Source organism: Atractosteus spatula, chromosome 11 (genome assembly GCF_055471065.1).
Source record: "Atractosteus spatula isolate fAtrSpa1 chromosome 11, fAtrSpa1.hap1, whole genome shotgun sequence".
Taxonomy (NCBI): domain Eukaryota; kingdom Metazoa; phylum Chordata; class Actinopteri; order Semionotiformes; family Lepisosteidae; genus Atractosteus; species Atractosteus spatula.
The window spans coordinates 31,456,081-31,477,734 of NC_142716.1; the positions used below are offsets into that span (position 1 = coordinate 31,456,081).

Sequence of the window (21,654 nt, forward strand, 5' to 3'; positions counted from 1 at the left end):
CAAACTGTTATCACGGATGAAGCTGCGGCAATAGCTCACAAATCCCAAAAACTACTGGACTTGTTTCAGTGAAGTGGGAGTGGGCCATTTTCATACTGCTGAGATCTTCTGGGAACCCATATGGAGGCCTTTAGAAGAGATGTGGTATCCCAGGAATGTGACCTCCAGCACATGGAATTTGCACTTCTCCAGCTTCGCATACAGGCAACGATGGGAGAGCCGGGTCAGGACTTGCTTGACATGTTGGATATGCTTAGTGTTGGAGTTGAAGAAGATTTGTATGTTTTTATGTACAGTAGATGACCATAAGTTTGTTCATGAAAACCCTGAACACATCGTTAACAAAACATTGAAAGATGACATTAGCTTATCACCAGGTATTCAGAATAGCCTGTACTGGTGTTGAAGTCTGTCTTGCTTTTGACCCCTTCCACACCCGATTATAGGCTTCCATTCCAAATTTTAGGAATTTCAGGAAGCTACAACCTGTTTGCTGTCTTAAAGCTGTAGAGATGTAGAGATAGCTTTGTGTTTTGCTTAGTACAACTAAGCATGGCCTCAATTGCTTTACCTTTAAAAATACAGGATAGGAGTGTGTCTAAGCCCAGTACAGTTTACCATATTTAAACCAGCTTTGTACTGTAAGCTGAATACAGGTATACAGTACCTTGTGCGAATATACTAAAGCTGTTTATGTTCAACTTGCCTATTGAGACAATCTGTATTCTTACAAGTGAGACCATGGAAATATGTTACCCATGATGCCATGTGTGTTTACACAGAATTTGCATTGCTTTGCCATATAATATTTTCATAACAGTTCTTTGAATGAAACACCTCTCAACTGAAGAAGTACTGTAGTAAGTCAAAAAAATGTAATGTTTCAGTTTTTGTTTTCATTCTACTTTTCAGCATTGAATTAACCTGTACTTGTTCCATTGCAGTTTCCATGCTGAGACAGTTCCCCACTTGCACTTAATTTAGAAGTATTCTGTATGTGTGTGTGCATATACAGTACACACACCTGTAATCCTATACATTAAAGGATGTGATTTGTGTGCACCAATACACCAACATTTTTATTAAATGTTGATTGACAGTTCCCAAGAGGTTGTCATGGTGGAATACATCTGGTAACCATGGTAAAGATCAACTTCCAATCTCCACTTTAACCTTTAAAACAGCTTGACTAAATTAAAACCAATATTGAATTGTAATGCTTCACACATCTTTACATAGCAAGAAGACCAAATATATCCTGTCTGACCTGCATAAATGGTTTTGTAAAGAAAGGGCAAAAGCAGCCAGAAATGTTCTGCTGTTTGGGTGGAAATAGTAAGTAATTGCTTCAATTATGGAGTACACTAAGGTTGCCTTGGTAACTGTAGATTTAAAGCTGCCCTGGAGTACTGGTAGTTGTCTTTCAGCAACTACTGCAGTCTAAGCTTAGGAGAAGTTTATCTTCTGTAGGCTCTTTTATGTATTTATGAAAGTTGGGGTAAATATTTATATGTGCTGCAGGTACAATTTCCTTTCTAACTTTCTATAAAAATATCCCAGAGGATCAGGTTCACAGTGGCTTCAGACCTGAAACATGCAAATAACTAACAATATTTGCACAGTTCCTCTGACTCTGCAGTGCAATTATGCACCTTCTTCATCAACAAGTGCATGAAACCAAGCACAGTGCTACTGGCCAAGCTGTAATGAATGTTTGTGTCTACACCATCATGTGTGTGGTGTTTCATTACTGTACTGTCATGTGCCTTAATGAATATAATAAATAAAGTAGGCTTTATCAAAGAGAAAATTTCACTGGCACTGGTTCTCTAGAAGAACTGACCGAATTTCACATTTGTGAATCCCATCTAAATTTCTGGGGTTGCAGTGCTCAGAAGAGCGACTATCAAGAAAAGCCGCATGGAAGTGATTCGCAGGGAGCCAAGTGAAGACCAGTATGCTGACATCTCATCTGTAGGTGAGTTTTAAAAAACAATATACAGTATACTGCAGGACACAAAGAATAATTCAGTCTATCTGTTCTACTGCTCTACCAGAAAACCACTTCACTTTGCAATAAAATTAGATCCAAAGGTCAAAAAGGTTTCTGTTTTTGCAGGACGTTTGTAAAGCGGAAGTATTGAGGGATCAGGCATCTGCATACCAGAGTCAAATAGAGATCTATTAATATTGTGTTTAAACTAAAAGTTGCAATTTCAACATATAGTTTGATAAATTGAACAATTATCATCAACCTTGTGTGACAGTGGTCACACAAGTTGTATGCAGTCAAACTCTTACTAGTACTCACTCTTGTTTTGATAGGAGCAAATGCAATTCCCGATTCTATCTACAGTAAAACAATGAAAAAAAAGATCTTTAACACAGAAGACAGCTCACAAGTGGTTCTGTACAAATTAATAAATTAGCACAAACCAGGAGACGGAAAAAACTCAATTTTCTTGTTGTGTCAGAAGATTGTCTGGACCGCCGATGAACTTTAACCTTTCTAAATCCCTTTCCCAGGCATCCCTCTTGCAAGGGCCAGCATTAAGAGTGCTAAATTCGGCGGGGCCTCGTACTGCCGGAGGAAAGAACGCATGCTCCGCATTTCCATCCGCCGCATGGTCAAATCGCACACTTTCTACTGGACGGTGCTCAGTTTGGTGGCCTTGAACACATTGTGTGTCGCCATTGTGCACCACAACCAGCCTGAGTGGCTTTCCACTTTCCTATGTAAGTCAGCTAAGAATTGATGCTCAGCTTGTATCACACATTGAAGTTGTCAGAAGATACTGCACAATTCTGGTATCCTTTTTCCAAATCCCACTAGTGGGATATTTCATTCATCCTCACTCATCTCGGCACAAGCACAAAATGGACGCCCAGTCCGCAACTTAGTTCAACACTTGTAATGTTAGTAACTGTGATGAATTGGAGGTAGATAGGTGTCCTCTGATCTTTTCCCAGGATCCTGACCGGTGCACGCACAAACCCAGGGATCTGGGAGATATCCTTGAAATAACTATCCTTCTAATGTTCTGAAACTCAGGATAAAGGCCAGCTGCTCTAAAACAAGGCCAAAGAAATAACAGATTTCAACTCGTACCCCATAAATATTGGGCAGGGGCCTAATTCACCACAGTAGTGCACCTTGTCATTTTTACATTCCTAAAGCTTCAATAAAATCATCTGTGTTGTGGTTTTCCAGCTTCATACTAAGGTGATTAAAAATACAAATGCACCAATCCTAATTTAAAACATTCAGTACTCTTAAAAAATGAATAGCAGTGTTTTAAGTTTTGATCTGAGAGTGACATACAGTATAGCTACAGTAGGTGTACGATAGCAAAGCATTCAGGTGCCTGATACAAACAAGGGTAGTGTGTCGAATTGCAATCCTACAATGTTGTTTTTTCTGTTGTGCAGACTATGCAGAATTCCTTTTCCTAGGACTCTTTCTCACCGAAATGTTTCTAAAAATGTATGGCCTGGGACCACGGCTCTACTTCCATTCATCCTTCAACTGCTTTGATTGTGGAGTAAGTTTATGGATTTCAATTGTTCACCTTTGTCACACTGTAAGACTGAAGAGACGCTCTAATATTCAGCCTGGCTTGGGTATGTCATCTTTTCTCACACACAGGCAAGAAGCTAGCCTGCCAGCATTAAAAATGGCTTCCTTATTGAACTAAAAAAAGACTGAGAGAAACACTTCTGGGAGTGACCTGGATTTACTGTCCCACTTCTAAGATCTGTGTTGTCAGTCCTCCTGATTTATAGATAATCTTTGTTATTTTGGAGGGTAAAGAGAAAGATTAATAAGACTCAACATGAAAAGCACACTGTTCCTCTTCCTGCATGTTTTAACCCAGTTTAACTACCCAATAGCTAAGTTAAGTTAAAATATGCATGGAGAGCTACTGTATGATAGGGTATATTGATAGGACAATTGATTAAAAGTTAGAAGATAAGGATACTGTATAATAAAGTTCAGGTGACATTTAACTTTTGGTATCTTTACAAAATATGAAAGAAAATTTATATTTTGTCCCTTCCAGAGATTTATTTGAATCTTGATTTGCAAAGTTCTCTTTGGTGGCCCATATTTGTATTACAGTTGATTTATCTGGAATCTTGGAGAGACTTAACTGCTATGGTCACTGTACCAGCAGAGGCAGGTACTGTAAAAGCACCTTGTATTCCACTGAAACATGCAACAGAGCATATAGGAGGGTTGTTGTTGATTGGAGGACCTGTGTGACTAATGCTAAACAACCATATCTGTGGAGCAAGGAAAAGGAGAATGCCCACGTGTGTGTGCCCTATCCTCAAGCCAATCCAGTTCTGGTACCTCTTGGCAAAATGTGCACTGCTGAATCTACTGTACCACAGCTGATAACACAACCTAGACCCATACCACCAATATCCACTATCTCTATAATATGGCACACCTTGCCCTCCAAATCAACAGCTGTACTGCTTGAGCCACTCGGAAGAACAGAAGCTATTTGCTTCAACCATGCAAGCTTTAGATAGAATCTCTATTTGTACTGTATATTAATAATAGAACTGTAAGATAACAAATTTCACTTTTCTGACATACTGTACTGTCAATCCGGAACATCTTCACTCTGATGTTGAAAACATTATCATAGCCATCCTTTTTTTAAAACTGAAATGTAATCATTAAAGGTTTAAGGCATCTTAGTTCCTTTTCTGAAGCATAATGTTAAAAAGGTTTTATTTTGCATAATGAGCACTAAAAAGAATGCATTTTTTGAATGCCATAAAGAAAAAAGACTCTAAGAATGGGAAAAAAAGATTACAGTGTGTCAGAAAATCTTGAGGTCTTCATGACGTTTTTTTATTAACTAAGCAGCAAATGATGAAAGTGCAGAGTCTGTCAGCTTTGGTGTCAGTTATAAAGAAGCATATCCTTCCCCTCAGTCTTTGGAATGCAAATTTGTGGAACACTATTCCAAGTGGAATAAAATCAGATGGAATATCCCATTTTTCAGCCATTTAAAACACAATTAGTTTTTGTTTCTCAAAACACCTCCTCATACAGTAGTTTGTCATAACTACACAAATTTCAGTATTAGGCTTCTCAATAAGCTATCACTGTAGTTTGGAAGCATTTTCAGCATTATTTAATCATCCACATGCTGTAAACAGTTAGTTGAAGTTGATGCCCATTACCTCTACCTACAGTAGATGCTTTAAAGCCTTGTGAGTTTGAATGGTACCCAAGAAAATGTTTAATTGTTATCCCACATTTCATTTATTGACAAATGTTTGTCCAGTTTCAATATAGTTTTGCTTTGTGAGTGTTGATTCACATTGTCTTTATCACACCTCAGTGTCAACACTGCCTTTAATCTCTTTTGTATACCTTTGCTCAATGTTATAACTTGGTTTCTGAAGGATTACACTGCAGTAAAGGAGCAATATAAAATGAAATAGTATTAGGCAATGTTTTTGTAGCCATATTGTTTTTTGATGCACACTATACCATCTCACAATTTTATTATAAATATTATAAAATGAACTCAGAACCAGCATTTTGCAAAATTTCCTGTGCATTTTTGCTTGAACCACTTTATGCATGAACATTTCAATTTGTACAACACTAAATAATGCACAGCCATAAAATAGCAGGGGAGTTGAGTGCGTATTACTCTTTAGATATTGACTTGCTATTGTTTAGATTGTTAGATGTTGTCTGTGGGACAGAAGCTGATAAAATTTAAATAATAACCAGCACTATGCTGACATAGGCTGTGATGCTGTTTTTTTCATGCATTTATAAGAAAATATATCTTTAAATTAAATGGGAAATCTCAGCAACTTGTTTTCACAGTCAGTATCGAAATATTTAGTAAAAAAAAATTAATATACATATATTTGAGGTTTTTCATGTTTCTAATAATTAGTAGAGATTATAGATAAAAAGCTATTTTAACACAGATTGCTCGGGCACATATAGTTTGTTTTTTTCTACACTCATTATGTTTTGCTTTCTGCACTATTCTCAAAAAACATAAAAACCAAACACTCATCATGTTGCACAACCATCTTTTTGTTTCGAAACATATTTGTTCAACCCTCTGAAAGATGATTGTTCTGTTTTCTTTTACAAAGAAACAGCTGTGTAGTTTCAACTTTTTGCTTGACCTTTCTGTAATACTGTACAGAAAGTGCCATTGTGAAACACCTTTAAAATAAGGTAATACACTTGCACTGATGCGGGGATAATGATATCATCGTGCAGTTAGGTTTTTTGCTGGGGGGGCGGGTTGTTCACACAATAATTTGTAAAACTGCAAATTATTATTAATTATTAACTGTCACTGCTCAAGTAAAACAGTGGTGAAAAATAACCCTTCCATGATGAGTCCTGGATATGAATATTCATATTTCCACTGTGATTTTGTGGTAATAACCTTTGGAGAAGTTTTGCCATGGGGATGATGTGGTCTGAGAGCATCTGCTGTGGTGTTTGTAGGTGATCGTCGGCAGCATCTTTGAAGTGGTCTGGGGATTCTTTCGCCCTGGGATGTCTTTCGGAATCAGCGTCCTTCGAGCTCTGAGGCTGCTGAGGATCTTCAAGATCACAAAGTGAGTGTCTTTAGCCGTCCGTGTGCTTGGTCAGTGTGTTTAACCACCATATCTCAGCCCAGAAGGGATCGACTGTAACCCTGAGATTTCTTATTCTTTGGTCAAAAGAGTTTTTTCATGTTGCTGCCAAAAAGCTTGCTATGTGGCTAGTGACATTAAAGTTCTTCATTGTAACACGCACTGTAAGTGTGCATCGAACTGTGAACACAGAGCATGCACCTTTTTCACTTTAACATTCTGCATGCCTGCTTTTTTTTAAACTAAAAACACTTAATAATCCAGGCTTCAAAATATTGTATTAATAAAACAGTATGTACAGTATACATGACCATTTTAAAGCATTTTAAACCCAATATTTGGAAAACAGGAAGAGAAAACAATATAATACATTTGTCTTTATTCTGCTTATTCTCTAATAGCTTTGCATCCCTGATAACAGGCCCATGTGTCTCACTTTCTTTGGGAATACTGCAAACTAGAAGACAGGAAAAAACATAAGAATGTGTTAAGAGAGACCACCATATTTAATAGATAAAAAATCTACTGTAATTTAAACAACACACATGAAGGAGAGGACACTGGCCACTACCACACATATATATTAATGTATATGGTCTTTTCTTATTATATCCGCAGTTTAACATGTACAGTAAATTGAGCTTGATTCCTAGAGTGAAACTGCGACTGTTTGACAACAATGCACCTCTCTCAGTCAGCACTCTACCCTGGTTTATGATTTACCTGGAGAAGCCTACAGTATCAAATGAAGCTGTTACAGTAATTATATCCCATAAAGATTCTGAGTTTTAGTCTATGCCATACAGTTTGCAATGAAGATATGTTTTGAAACCATGCTATTAAAGGAACTGTGTGATAGGTATATCAGAAGCAAAGCTTTTAGTGCCAGAAAATAGATAGAAATTATCTGCTTTGTTTTTAGTGCAGTCCAATACATTGCTGAAGTGCCATTGTGTGTATTTGAGGTTTTAAATTTAAAATAACACTTTAAACAACCCTTTCAGCCTTCAAATCCATGTGTGGGAATGCAAATGTTCAGCATCAATGACAAATGCAAAGGACCTTTTTTTTCTCAATGCTTTTTTGTGGTACTACAGTATGTCTTCTCTCAATTATGTCTTAAAATATAAGGAATATGCCATCAAAAGCATAAAAAGTGCATATGATTAGATCACAGCCTTCTTCATTCATATCAACATAGCTATTAAATGCAATTACTCTAAGTGAAATGCAATCAGTTTTAATCATCATTCCCAACCTTTCTTTCCATTGGTAATAATTGTAATTTAGATAAATAGCTTATCAGAGACAGTAACTGCAATTAACTGCAATCCTGATTCATTCTAACTGTTTCTTAAGTATCTACTGAAGGGGGGAAATATTTGAATTTTCAAAGCCACTACACTAAATGTTTCATAAATAAGCTGTGCTTCAGGTAGCTCCTGTATAGTTCGCAGTGGTTTCAGGGTTGATTCTCAGGACCTTTCAAGTGGTAAAAACATTGAAGGGGATCATTCAGAATATACTGTAGGTTAAGTACATGATAGTTTAGACACTGTTGGATTCAATATTGGGTTAGTTATTAGGCAGCTCTGAGAGGGTTCTTCCAAGACTACAACAACTAGAGGATCACTGCCAGGATTAGGTAGGCTTCATTTGGCCTCAATAACCTCAGATTGACAAGTAACAGTAACACCATATGGCAGTCCGGGCTCCTGTGAGTTTACAGTAAGTTCACTGGCAGCTGCATCACACTCTAATCGATAACACAGTCTGCCTTGAGCATTGTGCAGCCCACAGGATGAAAATCATGCAGTTGGCTCTAACAGCACACATTTTGTAGGAAAGCATGTACAGGCCAACTCCCACTAGTGCAGGTGCACAAGTGAGTTGAGTGAACTAGCAATTAGAAATTTGAACTTTAATGCTGCAGTTACCTGTTTTTTTTTCTAGTGAGATGATAGTATGTGTGATTTAAAAAGTTATTTTTTTCAAAGAAACATTTACATTTCCTGGCCAGCACAACCAGCCACAAGGTATGGTGACTAAATTATACACAGTATTAAAAGGCCTTATTAGTCCATTGTACAAGTTTAACATACTGTAACATTGATTGATTTAAATTCAGCAACTATACATCCTTACATTTTGTTAGCCTTTTTTAGCGCTTCCCCTCATTGAATTTAACATTGAATTGTCATCATAAACACCTAGGTCTTTTTCATGCATTGTCTCTTAAAGCTAAACATTTTCCTTTTTTTTTTATAATATACAGTAATTTATGTTTTTGCTACCTGCATGCAGCGGGGTTTTACACTTGTCAAAACCCTGGATTATGCTTCATTGCCCACTTTGAAATCTTTTTTAGTTTCATATGTTGCTTCTTTTAGTGTTTGCTTATCTTCCTATTTTCATTTTCTACAATCTTGGTTATATTACTAACCATGCCAGAATGCCCATCAATTATATAAATTAGAAAGCAGTGATTATAGCATACTATACAAATTGTATCACTCCAATTTGACCATTCACTCTTTACTCTTAATCTATATGCACATACAGTATTTCCACAAACCTGTGCTGCCTGTATTTTGAAAATTAAATTGATTTGTAAGGAGCTTTATCAAAAGCCTTGTTAAAATATGAAAATACCTGTAACAGACCTCATACGTGGTAAACCCTTACACATCTGAGCATGATTATCCTCACTCCCTCTATACAGTATCTTTTTCTTTTCCTTTCACATACAACCCTCACAGTCTGGAGTGTACTCACTCCTGCCAGAAGGTCCTTCTCTATTCCTGCAGTGGAGACATACCAGATGTCACTAGTTGCCAGGGAGCCAGCACTGGGACAGGCACACTCCACCACACTTCCTCCACAGTGTTAGTGTTCTTCCGGCCACACTTTCCACTCCCTGGTCTTCACACGGGGTACACTGACAGAGCCAGGAGCCAATAATCAGCCCTACCACACTGCTTCCTTCCAGTCGCATCTCCTGTTACTCGATTCTCAACTACACATTCACAGTACCCATGTTCACCGGGAGAGCCAGGAGTGCAATAATCAACCCCTCACCCTTGCTACATCAGTCCTGGGGGATCACAGCTGACTCTCCTGCTCTCTAGTTTGACAGCTACACGCCCACTACAACATACCTTTACAGTATCACACTACTGTAGTCCCGACACCCGCTACAGTCTGACAGGCCACCAGAGAAGACATTCCACACTGGCGGCTTCACCATGCCACATACACTGAATTCCACCAGCATATCCCCTTATCCCATTGTCATTCCATCTTTTCCATTGGAAGTCCTCTGGGCTCCTAGCTCTCACATGCAGTTCCCTTTCCAGAGAAGACTGCTCAGTTTTCTTTACCTGCTTCTTCACCTGTCACCATTCACTATCACAAACACACATGACAGCACTCAACACATGGCTCAGTACTACAGTATCACATAGCTGGTGATTCCAAACATCAGCCTTCAACTGTTGACAAGACTGCACTTCACCAGGCTCTCCCTCAGAGTCCAAGACACTGAGTGTCGCAGAGTGCGACAGTAAGTACAATTGGACATTTAATAAGCTTGAGTTCTTCTTGTACTTGAAACACATCTGCCTGTCTTGTACTAATATGTTTTTGTCTTTGGATTGCTTGAGGCATGTGGTTGTCTTCTTGCTTAGTGAACACCTGAGTGAAATATTTGATTAATACAGTGTCTCTGTCATTTCCCTTTCATAACCCAGATTTTATTTCGTCCTTTCCTGTTATTTTGCTGTTGCAGTACTGAAAAACGTGTTATAATGTGTTGATATTTTAACCCTTCACTCTGTAATATTCCTTTCTCTCTTGACCTTTTTTTGACACATTTTTATTTGTGCTTACAATTCATTGTAGTCCATTTATTTAACTGGATCTTGTTGTTTTTTTCATAACTTCATAAAGTGTTTTTCCTTTATATTTGTTCTAATTGATTTGTTGAACCATGTGGGGTACCATTTAGATTTTAATTTATTCACGTTCGGGATTAATCTGTTCTGTGCTTCAGGCAGAATTAGTTTAAACTGTTGTCATCTATTCAGTCTTGTCCCATTTTACTTATCTTAAACTGTCTCATTCCTTAAAAGTCTGTTATCCTGAAACGATAAACTTTTGGACTTTTGCATAGTTTCAGGACTTATGTACTGTATAGGACATAAACATGCTATGTTATGATCATAGTTGCTTCGCTACTGTACTTCAGGCATTTCAGTTTCTGCTGCTGACATTCATATAGGTTTTTCTCAGTTTAGATGGGCAAACTCTTTCATAAAAAACTACTTATTTTGCTCATAAATTTTAGTTTTTTACATATAGTGTAGAGTTATAATTAACATTTGTTGGTCTATACTGTAGCATACTCCTAACACTATACTTTTGGAATGCAGTTTTATAGAAGTCAGACCCATGTAGATTCTCAGACTCTTGATTCCTCTAGGTTTAGTTCCTGAACCTGAATACTCTTTCTCATACTGTATATAGCGTTATGCTACCCATTCATCTATCTTTCCTGTCTCTCTGGAATAGTGTGGATATACTAATGTTGTATTTTTTTTCCATCATTTTAGATGTTCATTTAGCCATGTTTCTGGGGTTCCAACAACATTATAAGAGTTAATCGCAGTTTTGAGTGTAGTGTTTTTATTATCCCCAGCATTTAGGTGTTAAATGAAGACCTTGTTCAGTTTTTGTCCTTCGGATTTCCTTTTGACTTTGCTCCCAACCTACCTTTCTTTTGGATTTTCTTTGGTTTCTCCCTCTTTCTATTCTAGTTTAAATATCTTGTGTCAAGAGAGCTGGTGCCCATCTCATTCATATATAACCCATCACGTTTGTTGCCTTTATCAAGGAGTGATTGTTAGCACACATTTAGTCTGGCATTTGAGTTCCTCAAGGATGGCCCACATGTTATGTAGATTAAGCTGCATATCATTGGATTGAATACTTTTTTTTTATAAAGTATTACTGTATATCAATTGTATACCTGGTGCAACAACATGTTTTTTGTTTCTTGATAGCAGCTGAGAAGCTTAAATTGTAGCTTTCCTGTCTACATTCATCACTTTTTTCAGCTTCTCTCCCAGTACTTTGACTGATCTGTCTGGCTTGTGTATATACATCCCCACAATACAATCAATTTTGCTGTTTTGAAACAAAGATAAGTTACTTGCTACAATAACTAATAATAAATATCCAACAAATCCTTTCTCAAATATATAATATGAATGCCAAACTTAAAATGTTTTTAACCACATTTGATAATGCTCCTTCTATTTATTAACTGCTGACAGCTTGAGAATGAGAAGGTGTGGAAGTGTAGAATTGTAGTGAGTCTGTGTGCCCTGTTTCACAGCACGCTTTGTACTCTTCTTTCAGAGGATTATATGAGCATACTTTCCAGCAGCTTTTCATCTGACAGCACTTCTCAAAAGTGGAATGAATAGCTTTCACACTGTGGTACACTGTCCTGTTCCCATGCGTCTTTAATGTAAAGCTATAAGCAAGAACTACTCAAATAATTGTTTCTTTTAAAGAGTGGGTGTGGATTTCAGTTTTTGGCTTTAAAAAGCCATCTGTCTTCCTGCAGGTATGCATGTGTATTGCCCTTATTTTTAAAATATTCCTTCATGGCGGTATATAATGCTAAAGCGATTGTCACTCTTAATATACAACGTTGTAACTCAAAATTGGTGTTCCACAGTGTGAAAGCTGAGCAGCTGCCCACCTCAGACCTCTAAATCATGTGTTGTGTCACCTGCACCAGGTACTGGGCTTCTCTGAGGAACCTTGTTGTATCCCTGATGAACTCCATGAAATCAATCATCAGCCTGCTCTTCTTGCTCTTCCTCTTCATTGTGGTCTTTGCCCTGCTGGGAATGCAGCTTTTTGGTGGCAGGTAACTATAATGATATGCAGTGATTGTTAGAAGAGCCGTTGACCATTATGGTATTTGTAAGACTCTTCCTTAGTGAGCCCTTCGTTGGTGAATTAGGTCAAACTTGGATGCAAAGCCTAAACACATTTCAGGAAGTAAAGTGCATTTCATTTAATGGAAAGCCTTGCATATAACCCAGTTAAAAATAATGTGAACTGAAATAGAGCAGTAATGGTGCACTTACATATTATTTATTAATCCATTGGCAAGAACGTCAGGGTCTTTAAAAACAACAACTGTCAAAGCATATAAAGGAAAATCATTGAAGTCTAAAGTACTTATTACTAAATGTTAAAAATGTTTAAAATATTACAGTGATGATATTAAAGAACAGATGTAATTGATCCAAGTGAAATCCATGGACCAGTAAAAGTATCAACAAAGTATTAGGTCATCAACATGGAAGGTAATCCAAACTGTCACAAGTACCACATAACTTGATATCCACAGAAATTGTGATTTCAACGATACTAGTTGCCTTTTTGTATTTTTGAGCGATTAATGCAGATGAGAGCACTCACAGATCACTAAACAAGGTTTTCATTGTAGTGACAGCTTTAGAAATAGCTGTACCACCTGGAGATATAATTTGACAGCTATAGCAACAGTGGCTTCGTTTCACAAAAAGAATCATTTTAAGCTTCATTACCAACACCACATTAAGTAGACATTTTGACTTAGACAGACTGACTGAAGGTTTGTTTTCCAAAAATTGACTTCCTATTGTGGAAAGATTTTCTGTGCTCCTAAACGTTTGTTGTTGTTTTTTTGTCTTCATTCACTATAGGTTCATCTTTGAGGATTATACTCCAACCAACTTTGACACATTTCCAGCAGCGATTATGACAGTGTTCCAGGTTTGGCTAAATTATTGATGATAAGTTGTTTTTAAAGACCTCACAGTACTCTGAGGGTTTGTGGAAAGTCTGACTTACTCTGATATCTAAAAGCACATTTTTAGTTCTGACAGACTTGTTTACTCCCAGAAGATTTCTCAGCACTGACCAAAACTGATGTTGAATCACTTCTACTGCGGGTTTGCAAAAATCAAGTGCAAGTGTACTTTGGTTTAAAATAATATTACATCAATTTGAAAAAAAAATAAAATCATACATCTGGGTATGTTATGTCAAACAGAGACGGTAATTCACTCACCTGAAGAACAAATAATCTTGGTAATGTGACACATGTAGGTTTGGAATTGCTGTCTAGGTTCTCTGAAGTCAGATGAAACAGAAAAGGCAGATGAAGCAATTGAGCTCTTGAGCATTCCAGATTTGCTCTGAATGTGCCACAGACAGGGAATGTGTGTCTACTGTATGTACACAGATCCTGACTGGAGAGGACTGGAATGAAGTGATGTACAATGGGATCCGCTCACAGGGGGGAGTGAGGTCGGGCATGTGGTCCTCTATATACTTCATTGTGCTCACTCTGTTTGGAAACTGTATCCTTTTCCCACGTTAAATGCACAGCAGTTGTAAATATAAGATGTCTAGTTCTGAAGAATGAGATGTATTTCTTGTATTCATTCAGCTGCTTAAGTTACTTAGCTGTATTCTTCATAAGGAATTAAAATACATTTTTAAACCTGTTTTTTTAAATTGTAAGTGAATACTCTGCACTGGGTATTATCACAAATAGAAACTACTGTTTTAAGTGATAACAGTACGTTTTGCTTAAAATGGTATTATTATAGTTTGATAATAATATGAATTTCAATACACTTCAATTAAATATTTTTATATTTGCTTGTTGCTGCTCGATCAGAGTATACAATTAATGCTTGCTGCTTTTCAATGCTAGATTCTAGTATTTCTTTGTTAATTTGAAACACCTGTTCTGTGTAACTATCTTTTTGACACTTTTAAAGCATGTTTTTTCTTTTTCAGTTGTTTTCCATTCTTTCTCTGAAGAAGTCCAAAACACATCAGTTGTGTCTCCTGTGATTTTATTCTTTCTTGATTTCCATTAAGAAATTGACTTATCCCCCTGTATTGTGGTTGTCCAAATGGGGGTATGCTTTATACTATTATAATTAAAATTCCATGTTTCATCATTTGCATTTTATTAATTTCTTTGGTACAGTACAGTGGTTCTCAATCCATGTTCTGTGCAACCATTGCGTCTTCTGATTTGTGCTCCAGTTTTTAATCACAGACTGTTTGATTACAGTTTCCTATTTTAGGTGTGTTGTTGAATTTTCTTTTGGCTCTTAAAATTTTCTGGGCACTTTTTATGATTTGTATGAACCCAATTTGTAAGGTTCAGAATTACCTTTATTTGAGTGTCTCAGCTAAAGACTGGATTTAAAAAGGACAACAAGTGGGAGTGTGTCATGCATTATCATTCCCGAGTGGTGTCATAAATTGATCATCTATTTAAAGCTGTTCAGTCTGGAAATCATTAATTATTTGCAGATTATTAATTTTCATGATGAAGAGAGGTTACATAAAGTATTTATTTTGAAGGCATTTAAATAATATAGTTTATCATGGGTATTTTGGAACCAAGGTCTCAGTATGGAAACAGTCTTAACAAGGAAGCAGATCAGTCACAGGCACCAATTAGCACCAGTAGTTAAGAGCCCAGTTGAAATCAAAACCAGCAGGTGACGAGACCCCAAAGGACCAGGATTGAGAGCCACTACTTTAGCAATGTCCCCAGTGACAGTTTGACATGGTTTTCTATGATTTTACCTGATTTTTTCTAGTTTCCTAAAATTTTAACATTCCTTCGTTATGAATTATTGCATTTGGAAATAGGAATACTGCAATACACCTTAACAAATTTGTCTAAAGAATTTACGATACTACAGGTAATACAGCAAGGTTTATTCATGGCCCATTATGGTATAGTAAAGAATAGTGCAGCTACTGGTAGGACAGCTGACATCATAGGACATCAAAGCAAAATTAAGGCAACGTTTGTAGACATTTGTTAATACCATATTGAATTCACCATAGTAAGCTTGTACAAGCGTCATAACAAAAGCTGAACTTCAGGCTAAATATTATTTGTTGATGCTTGTGTAGTGTGTTTAGTTTTGCAAGAGAATTATAAAGCAGTCATTTCTCTATGTAAAACTTTTTGAAGCCACAGAATTATTCAATTTAAATGTTTTTACAGTATTTATTGTATTTATAGTGAGTGCTTGAGATTTTAGGAGTCGTGTCGCAGAGTTCCTTGATGTTTCTGTGAACAGACACATTGCTGAATGTGTTCTTGGCCATCGCAGTGGACAATTTGGCCAATGCCCAGGAACTGACCAAGGTAAGAAGTATTCTTTTCTTATCATTCTTATCAGCTTGACAAAGTAAGCAAATAAGCTTCAATAGCATGGCAAGGTATCTTGTTTCCTACTCCCACAAAAATGTCTCCTGTTTAATAGGTGATCAAAAAGACTCTAAATGAGTCTCAAAGTAGTAAATGTCTTGACATGTGCGATTTGGTGTTATGGTGATGTGAAGAATGAGGGAGGTATAGAGATCACAAACAGATTATTTTTAAAGCATGGAGATGGTAACCTAGAGCTTAGAGGGTGCTGGTGGAAATCAAAATCACAAAATACAGTAAATACAGGAGGTTTATAATGACCTATCCATCATGTCATTTAACTGACAAAGCAAAGTACAAAGCAGGTCTGATTGCTGTTCTTTGGCATTGAAACATCAGGCTGTCTCGAATCACTGCTTATCCTTTTTGTAGTGCCTTACTTTGGCCATGCAAGGAACCTAATAGAAGAGAATTCCAATAGCCCATATATACTGTATATATTTGCTATACACCCAGATTTGAATAGTGCAAGTAAATGTGTTCTTCCAGCATATGGTCTGTCATGTACAGTAAATCATGTTTGTTCTGCTTTGTACTTTCTTTCATGATATGTCCCAGTGAGGGCAATGTTCCATGAGCCTACCCTGAAGAGCAAAGTGGAAGGGAAAGTCATTTTTGATAGAAACTAGCTCATTGTGTTCCACTGGTTTTCTTCATCAGGATGAAGAAGAGGAAGAAGAGGCCTTCAATCAAAAGCACGCCCTGCAGAAAGCGAAGGAAGTCAGCCCCATGTCAGCCCCATACCTCATGGCAGCAGAGTGAGTTATCTCTCAATGCCTGTCTTTGCCTGATGTTTGTTGATATGCTCTTTCTGGATCCCACAGTGCCATCACCTCCCACCATTTACCAGAAGAATCCCTTTGCCTGGATGCTGGGATCTAGGCAGCTCAGGGGACCTCCTCTGTTCTCCTTATTCAATTAAATAAGTTTGACATAGCTCAGGCCTGTAACTGACAAGGCACTCTTTTCTGCAAGGGGTACATCATACTTTACATGGAGCATTCTCTATGAGCATAAATGAGATTGTTTTGTAATGTTAATTGCTTTTTACCTTGCTAGTATTCATGCTAATTACATTTTTGAAAGTTAAGTTAAATTTAAAAATAAATCTATTATGCATATAGCAACGTGCAAGTGGAAGACTGAATTCAAGTGAGGTTTCTCTATAAGCCCTTTATCGAGAACAGTTACACTAATCTCACAGCATTAAGAAATTCTTAATTTCTGTAAAACTTAAGAAAAACAGCAAAATTCCCAGTTTGGTTAAACTAGCACACTTTTTAGCTTGGATTGTTCTTGAGAAGAACTTTGATGAGAAATGGAAACCAAATTGTTTCAGGCAGATGAAATAAGGCAGTGTTAACAAGTCAAGACTTAGGAATTGTGGGTTTAGGGTATGGTTCAAAGGTCGTTTTGTGAAACCCTGTGGCACAAACCCTCACCCTTCCCTCCTTTCTAATTCCTCTCACACATCCCCCCAAACAGGGATGCCCAAACAACTGGCCTGGCTTCTTTTCAGCAGAAATTAGAAGGCATGAACTCAAATATGCTTAGTATGGCTTAACAGGATCCTTGTCTGTATTTGTTGTTCTTTGGATCAAAAGTATACAGAAAGATATTATGGACATGAATCGGAGGGATGGATGTGTAGTTTTGAAAATCTGCTGCTGTACTTAGAATCAGAAAGGGCTTAGTCTGTCATCTTTATTTTTATTTTTAAAATGGCTTTTCTTCTGGTAGATCGGTTTCAAACAAAATGCAAATACTTAACTCAAGAGGCAGTGCATCTTCACTGATGTTTTTTGTGTTTATCCTGTATAATTTACTCTGAACAGCTTTAAAATTGACATGTCTCCATGGCTACCGGCAGACTTCCCAGTGCCTTGCTGGAGAAAGAATCTAACTGGTAGTCATAGAGACTGTTTCCCAGGCGCCAGCAGGAAATGGGAAATTGAAGACAAGCTGGAATTTCTGAAAGTTAACATTCTATATATGCTTCAGTTAGAAAACAAATGTTTGGTCTGTATAACAATGCAAGTATTACTTAGTTGCTATCCATGTTTTAAAAGCAACCATCTCTTTGCAATAAATCCATAAAGGATCAATCAAATGTTACATCTACCTAGTCGTACATGTCACTGTATGGAAGTACATTTATTTATTTATGGTACTATAGGTTGATTAAACACTTCCAGTCATGGTTGTGCTGTCCTAAAAATAGGAGGTTAAAATGAGCTAACAAAATGCTTTTAAGATATGTCTGTCACCGGTGTATTTTCATGGTGGATATTCAGGACCTAGTTGTCTAGCACCTCAAACCTGTAAATAAAATGGAGGAAGGCAAAGAAGACCAAAAGCATAGCACACAGTTACTTAGTTTTGACAGAGTTTTATCTAGTAAAATTGTACAAGTGCCTCTGCTTTGATCACAGAAATTTGTACCAACACTTAGGCATCAATTTGCTGTCATTGCATTAACTTCCTGCTCTAGCTTCATAGATTAATATAAGATCATTCTCAGACTCATCCATCAGCTCAGCAGGCTCTTGGGGCTTGCTTGGATAAAGATTGGCAGGCATTCTCTGTATATTTTAGTCAACGGCGGATGTCATTCAACAGTCCTCATCGAGTCCTCAAACATAATCCCCATCAGCCACTGATCCTGGTAAACAAGTTGAAATCTGTTTGGAAAGAATAGGGCACATGGCAGAGGTCAAGAGATGACAACTGTTCTATACCATTATTGGAAGCCAGTTCATTACTGGGCCATAGAGAAAGGGACAATTTAGTGTTCCTAGTCAAACCCAGCCTGCATGTCTCTGGCAAGGTCGGAGGAAACCGAGACCAAGACCTTGAAGCTGTGTGACGTTTGATTAATTTTTAGATTAAAAGCACAAACTTAAATAAATATTGCAGACTACCTGAAAAAAAATCATCTTAATATGAGGTCATTTGTTCTTAAAGTGACATCTAAATTGTCAAATCAATGTTGAAAGAAATTGTTGTATGTTTTATCTGGAGAATATTTCTCTGGTGAATGTACTGTATTTACTTTGTGAATGAACTGTAGTTTGGGCATCCCTGCTGTCACTAACTTGAATTTTCCTGAGAGATCCTACAAGAAATGTTCTTACAAAAAACAGTTGGTCAGCACTGATGCTCTCAGCTGTCCTCTGGCTCCAATGAAAGTGTTTTAAGGCACCACGTCTGTCTTTTTGTCTTCTGAGCAGCACAGTACAGTACAGGCGTCTTCTGCTTTCATATGCTCAAATGGGGGATGCAGCTAAAACTGCACAGCACTTCTGATGGCCTTGGCTTCCTAAAGGGTGCTCTTCAGAAAAAGTTTACCATGATATACTGTACAATGAAAAATGAAGGAAAAAATGCAATAGAAGCATGGTGGAGCATGGGCTAGCATGGTCAGATAGTCTCGCACGCTGAATACCTGAAAGTCTGGATATACAGTAGCACATGTAACCATTGCATGAGCATGGTGAACTGCAAAATAACTGAAAACGTATCAGGGTAAACTTTGAAGTACTTCCTCAATGCTTATATGTAGCTTTAATAGTGAAATTCTGTGACTATTCAATTATGAGTGAGAATGAAATTGTATTATGTGACAGCTATCCACTGTACTGTAACTTACACTATATTTCTGTCTTAGCTAATGTACTGTATCTGAAAAAGCAGGGTTGCTTGTGGTAAACAAGATGGTGGTTTTAAAGATTTTTGACACATTAAGTGTGCTCCATAGTTATAAAGTCTCAGCACTAGCCTTGGTTGACCTTGCAATATTTAATATTAACACACCTGCAATTAGCTGGACAGATTGTCCATGATCCCAACCACATGCATTTCAGGTTCTTGTAGGAAACTCCTGCAGGAGATTTAGTTATCCACCTTCATGTGAAGCCCATGTCCATTCTGCAGCATTGAACAGTTTCTACTGTAAAATCTGAATCTGTGATTTTTAACTTAACCTACTTATTATTGGCCATACAAAAACAACTTTACTTACTATAACTTAATATCTCTCTGACTCTGATATCTCTTAGAAAAGAAGGCTGTGGTACATGATGGTCTAAGCCAAGAGAAGAGTGCACATGTAGCATGGTGAAAAATAAAACTAAAATCGCATGTTAAAGCACAGAGAAGACAAAGTGCAGCATGTCTGAAGCCATGATTTACCCTGATAAATCACAGTGCATGAAAGTGACCAGCATGAACAAAATACGTATGTTCCCTTGTAAACATGAATCTGTAAATTACCACAGCTCTTTATAAGGGATATTGGCTGGTGCTTTATGTTTGGATAATGGGCATCACCTACATTTGTTTTATCCCTGTTCCATATCTGACAGTCTAACATTCCAAAAGCATATTAGATTAAGATTTCATGTCTGTATAACTATATAGATTTTATATGTTGCACCTATTGATGTTATATCTTTTGTTCTGATCTGATATTGCTTCCATCTTGTTGTCATGTGGCTCTTTGCCTTCCCAGTGATACAGACCAATGTGTTTTAACATACTTATAGTCCTTATATCTTCTAAAACATTATAGCAATAGGACTATACTTTAAATAGCTTTAGTCTTACATAGAATGTAACCTTAACCAAAGCGCAGGCTGTAAAGATGGAAGAACGTTATAAACAAAACAAAAAAATACCCAATATTTCAGAATTTTCACTATTTTAATATAAAATATTTAAAATGTTTCAAACTTCTGGTTTTTAGAGCTTTCTCACCAGATTTTCTATGCCGTGTTTAGACCTCATGTGATACACTACCTCTTTAAGATATTTGTGTATCCTAAATAAAAATGCCTGTAGAAAAATGTGTTCAATTCATGGGTGTTTACTCCCGAAGAACTATAATGTCTTGTTAACCATACTCTTTCACTTGTAAGCTAGTAATAACTGTAATAACCGATAAGGTATTATTAAAGCATTGAATGTTATTTTTTCTTTGTAACTACAAAACAAACGTTGACTTTTATGAAACAAACAACAAAACATGTCATTAAGGCCTGAAGAATTGGAGGCCCTTAATCCAGTATACCATTTAAATCTTTGTGAGTGGATAGCACACTCCATGGCCCTTGACTATGGCCTAATTTTTAGAAAGAAAGGTTGTTTCCTTTTGGACTGTGTCACTGGGGCTGTTTTGTCTCTGTTCACAACAACACTAATGTCTTGTTTTCAACCAATCGCTCATTGATTACACGGACCACACAAGAGTGCAAGTACGAGTAAGTAAAGCTGTATGTTCATTTTAATTACAACACAGCCTGCCTGATTTTCTTAACTCGGTAAATGTATTTTCTTTTCTCTCTTTTTTTAATTATCTAAACTTTAAACCTGTATTTGTATCCCCCCACAGCTTCTGTTACAGTGCTTTCTGCATTTCTCCATTTTAACTATTATTTTTGTTATGTTTAACTTGCATTTTGATGTGTTTCTTTAATACTTTTCTCTAGCATTTTTTTATTTGTTAGATGGGTATTCTTTTAACATAATTTACCAAGCTTTGAAAATCAGAACTGTAAATTGGTTTTCAGGATTTTTGTTTTTTCCACTCCAGTACATTTCTTTCTGTACTAGACAATAGAAATGCATACATGTATAAGATGCCATACACTAAGAACATCTACAACTAAATATGTTAAAATCTATATTTATTCATATAACAGCAC

General features: G+C 36.9%; 1 protein-coding gene across 1 annotated transcript in view; it reads left to right on the top strand.

Annotated features, from left to right (window-relative positions):
- cacna1ea (calcium voltage-gated channel subunit alpha1 Ea) overlaps window positions 1–21,654 on the top strand; it is a 177,245-nt gene that overhangs the window by 98,456 nt on the left and 57,135 nt on the right. The window contains exons 9-17 of the mRNA XM_088927597.1: window positions 1,889–1,978; window positions 2,527–2,736; window positions 3,430–3,542; window positions 6,509–6,621; window positions 12,446–12,577; window positions 13,404–13,473; window positions 13,946–14,063; window positions 15,822–15,889; window positions 16,613–16,710. Of these exons, the coding sequence (XP_088783723.1) occupies window positions 1,889–1,978; window positions 2,527–2,736; window positions 3,430–3,542; window positions 6,509–6,621; window positions 12,446–12,577; window positions 13,404–13,473; window positions 13,946–14,063; window positions 15,822–15,889; window positions 16,613–16,710 (1,012 nt within the window). The remainder of the gene's footprint in view (window positions 1–1,888; window positions 1,979–2,526; window positions 2,737–3,429; window positions 3,543–6,508; window positions 6,622–12,445; window positions 12,578–13,403; window positions 13,474–13,945; window positions 14,064–15,821; window positions 15,890–16,612; window positions 16,711–21,654) is intronic.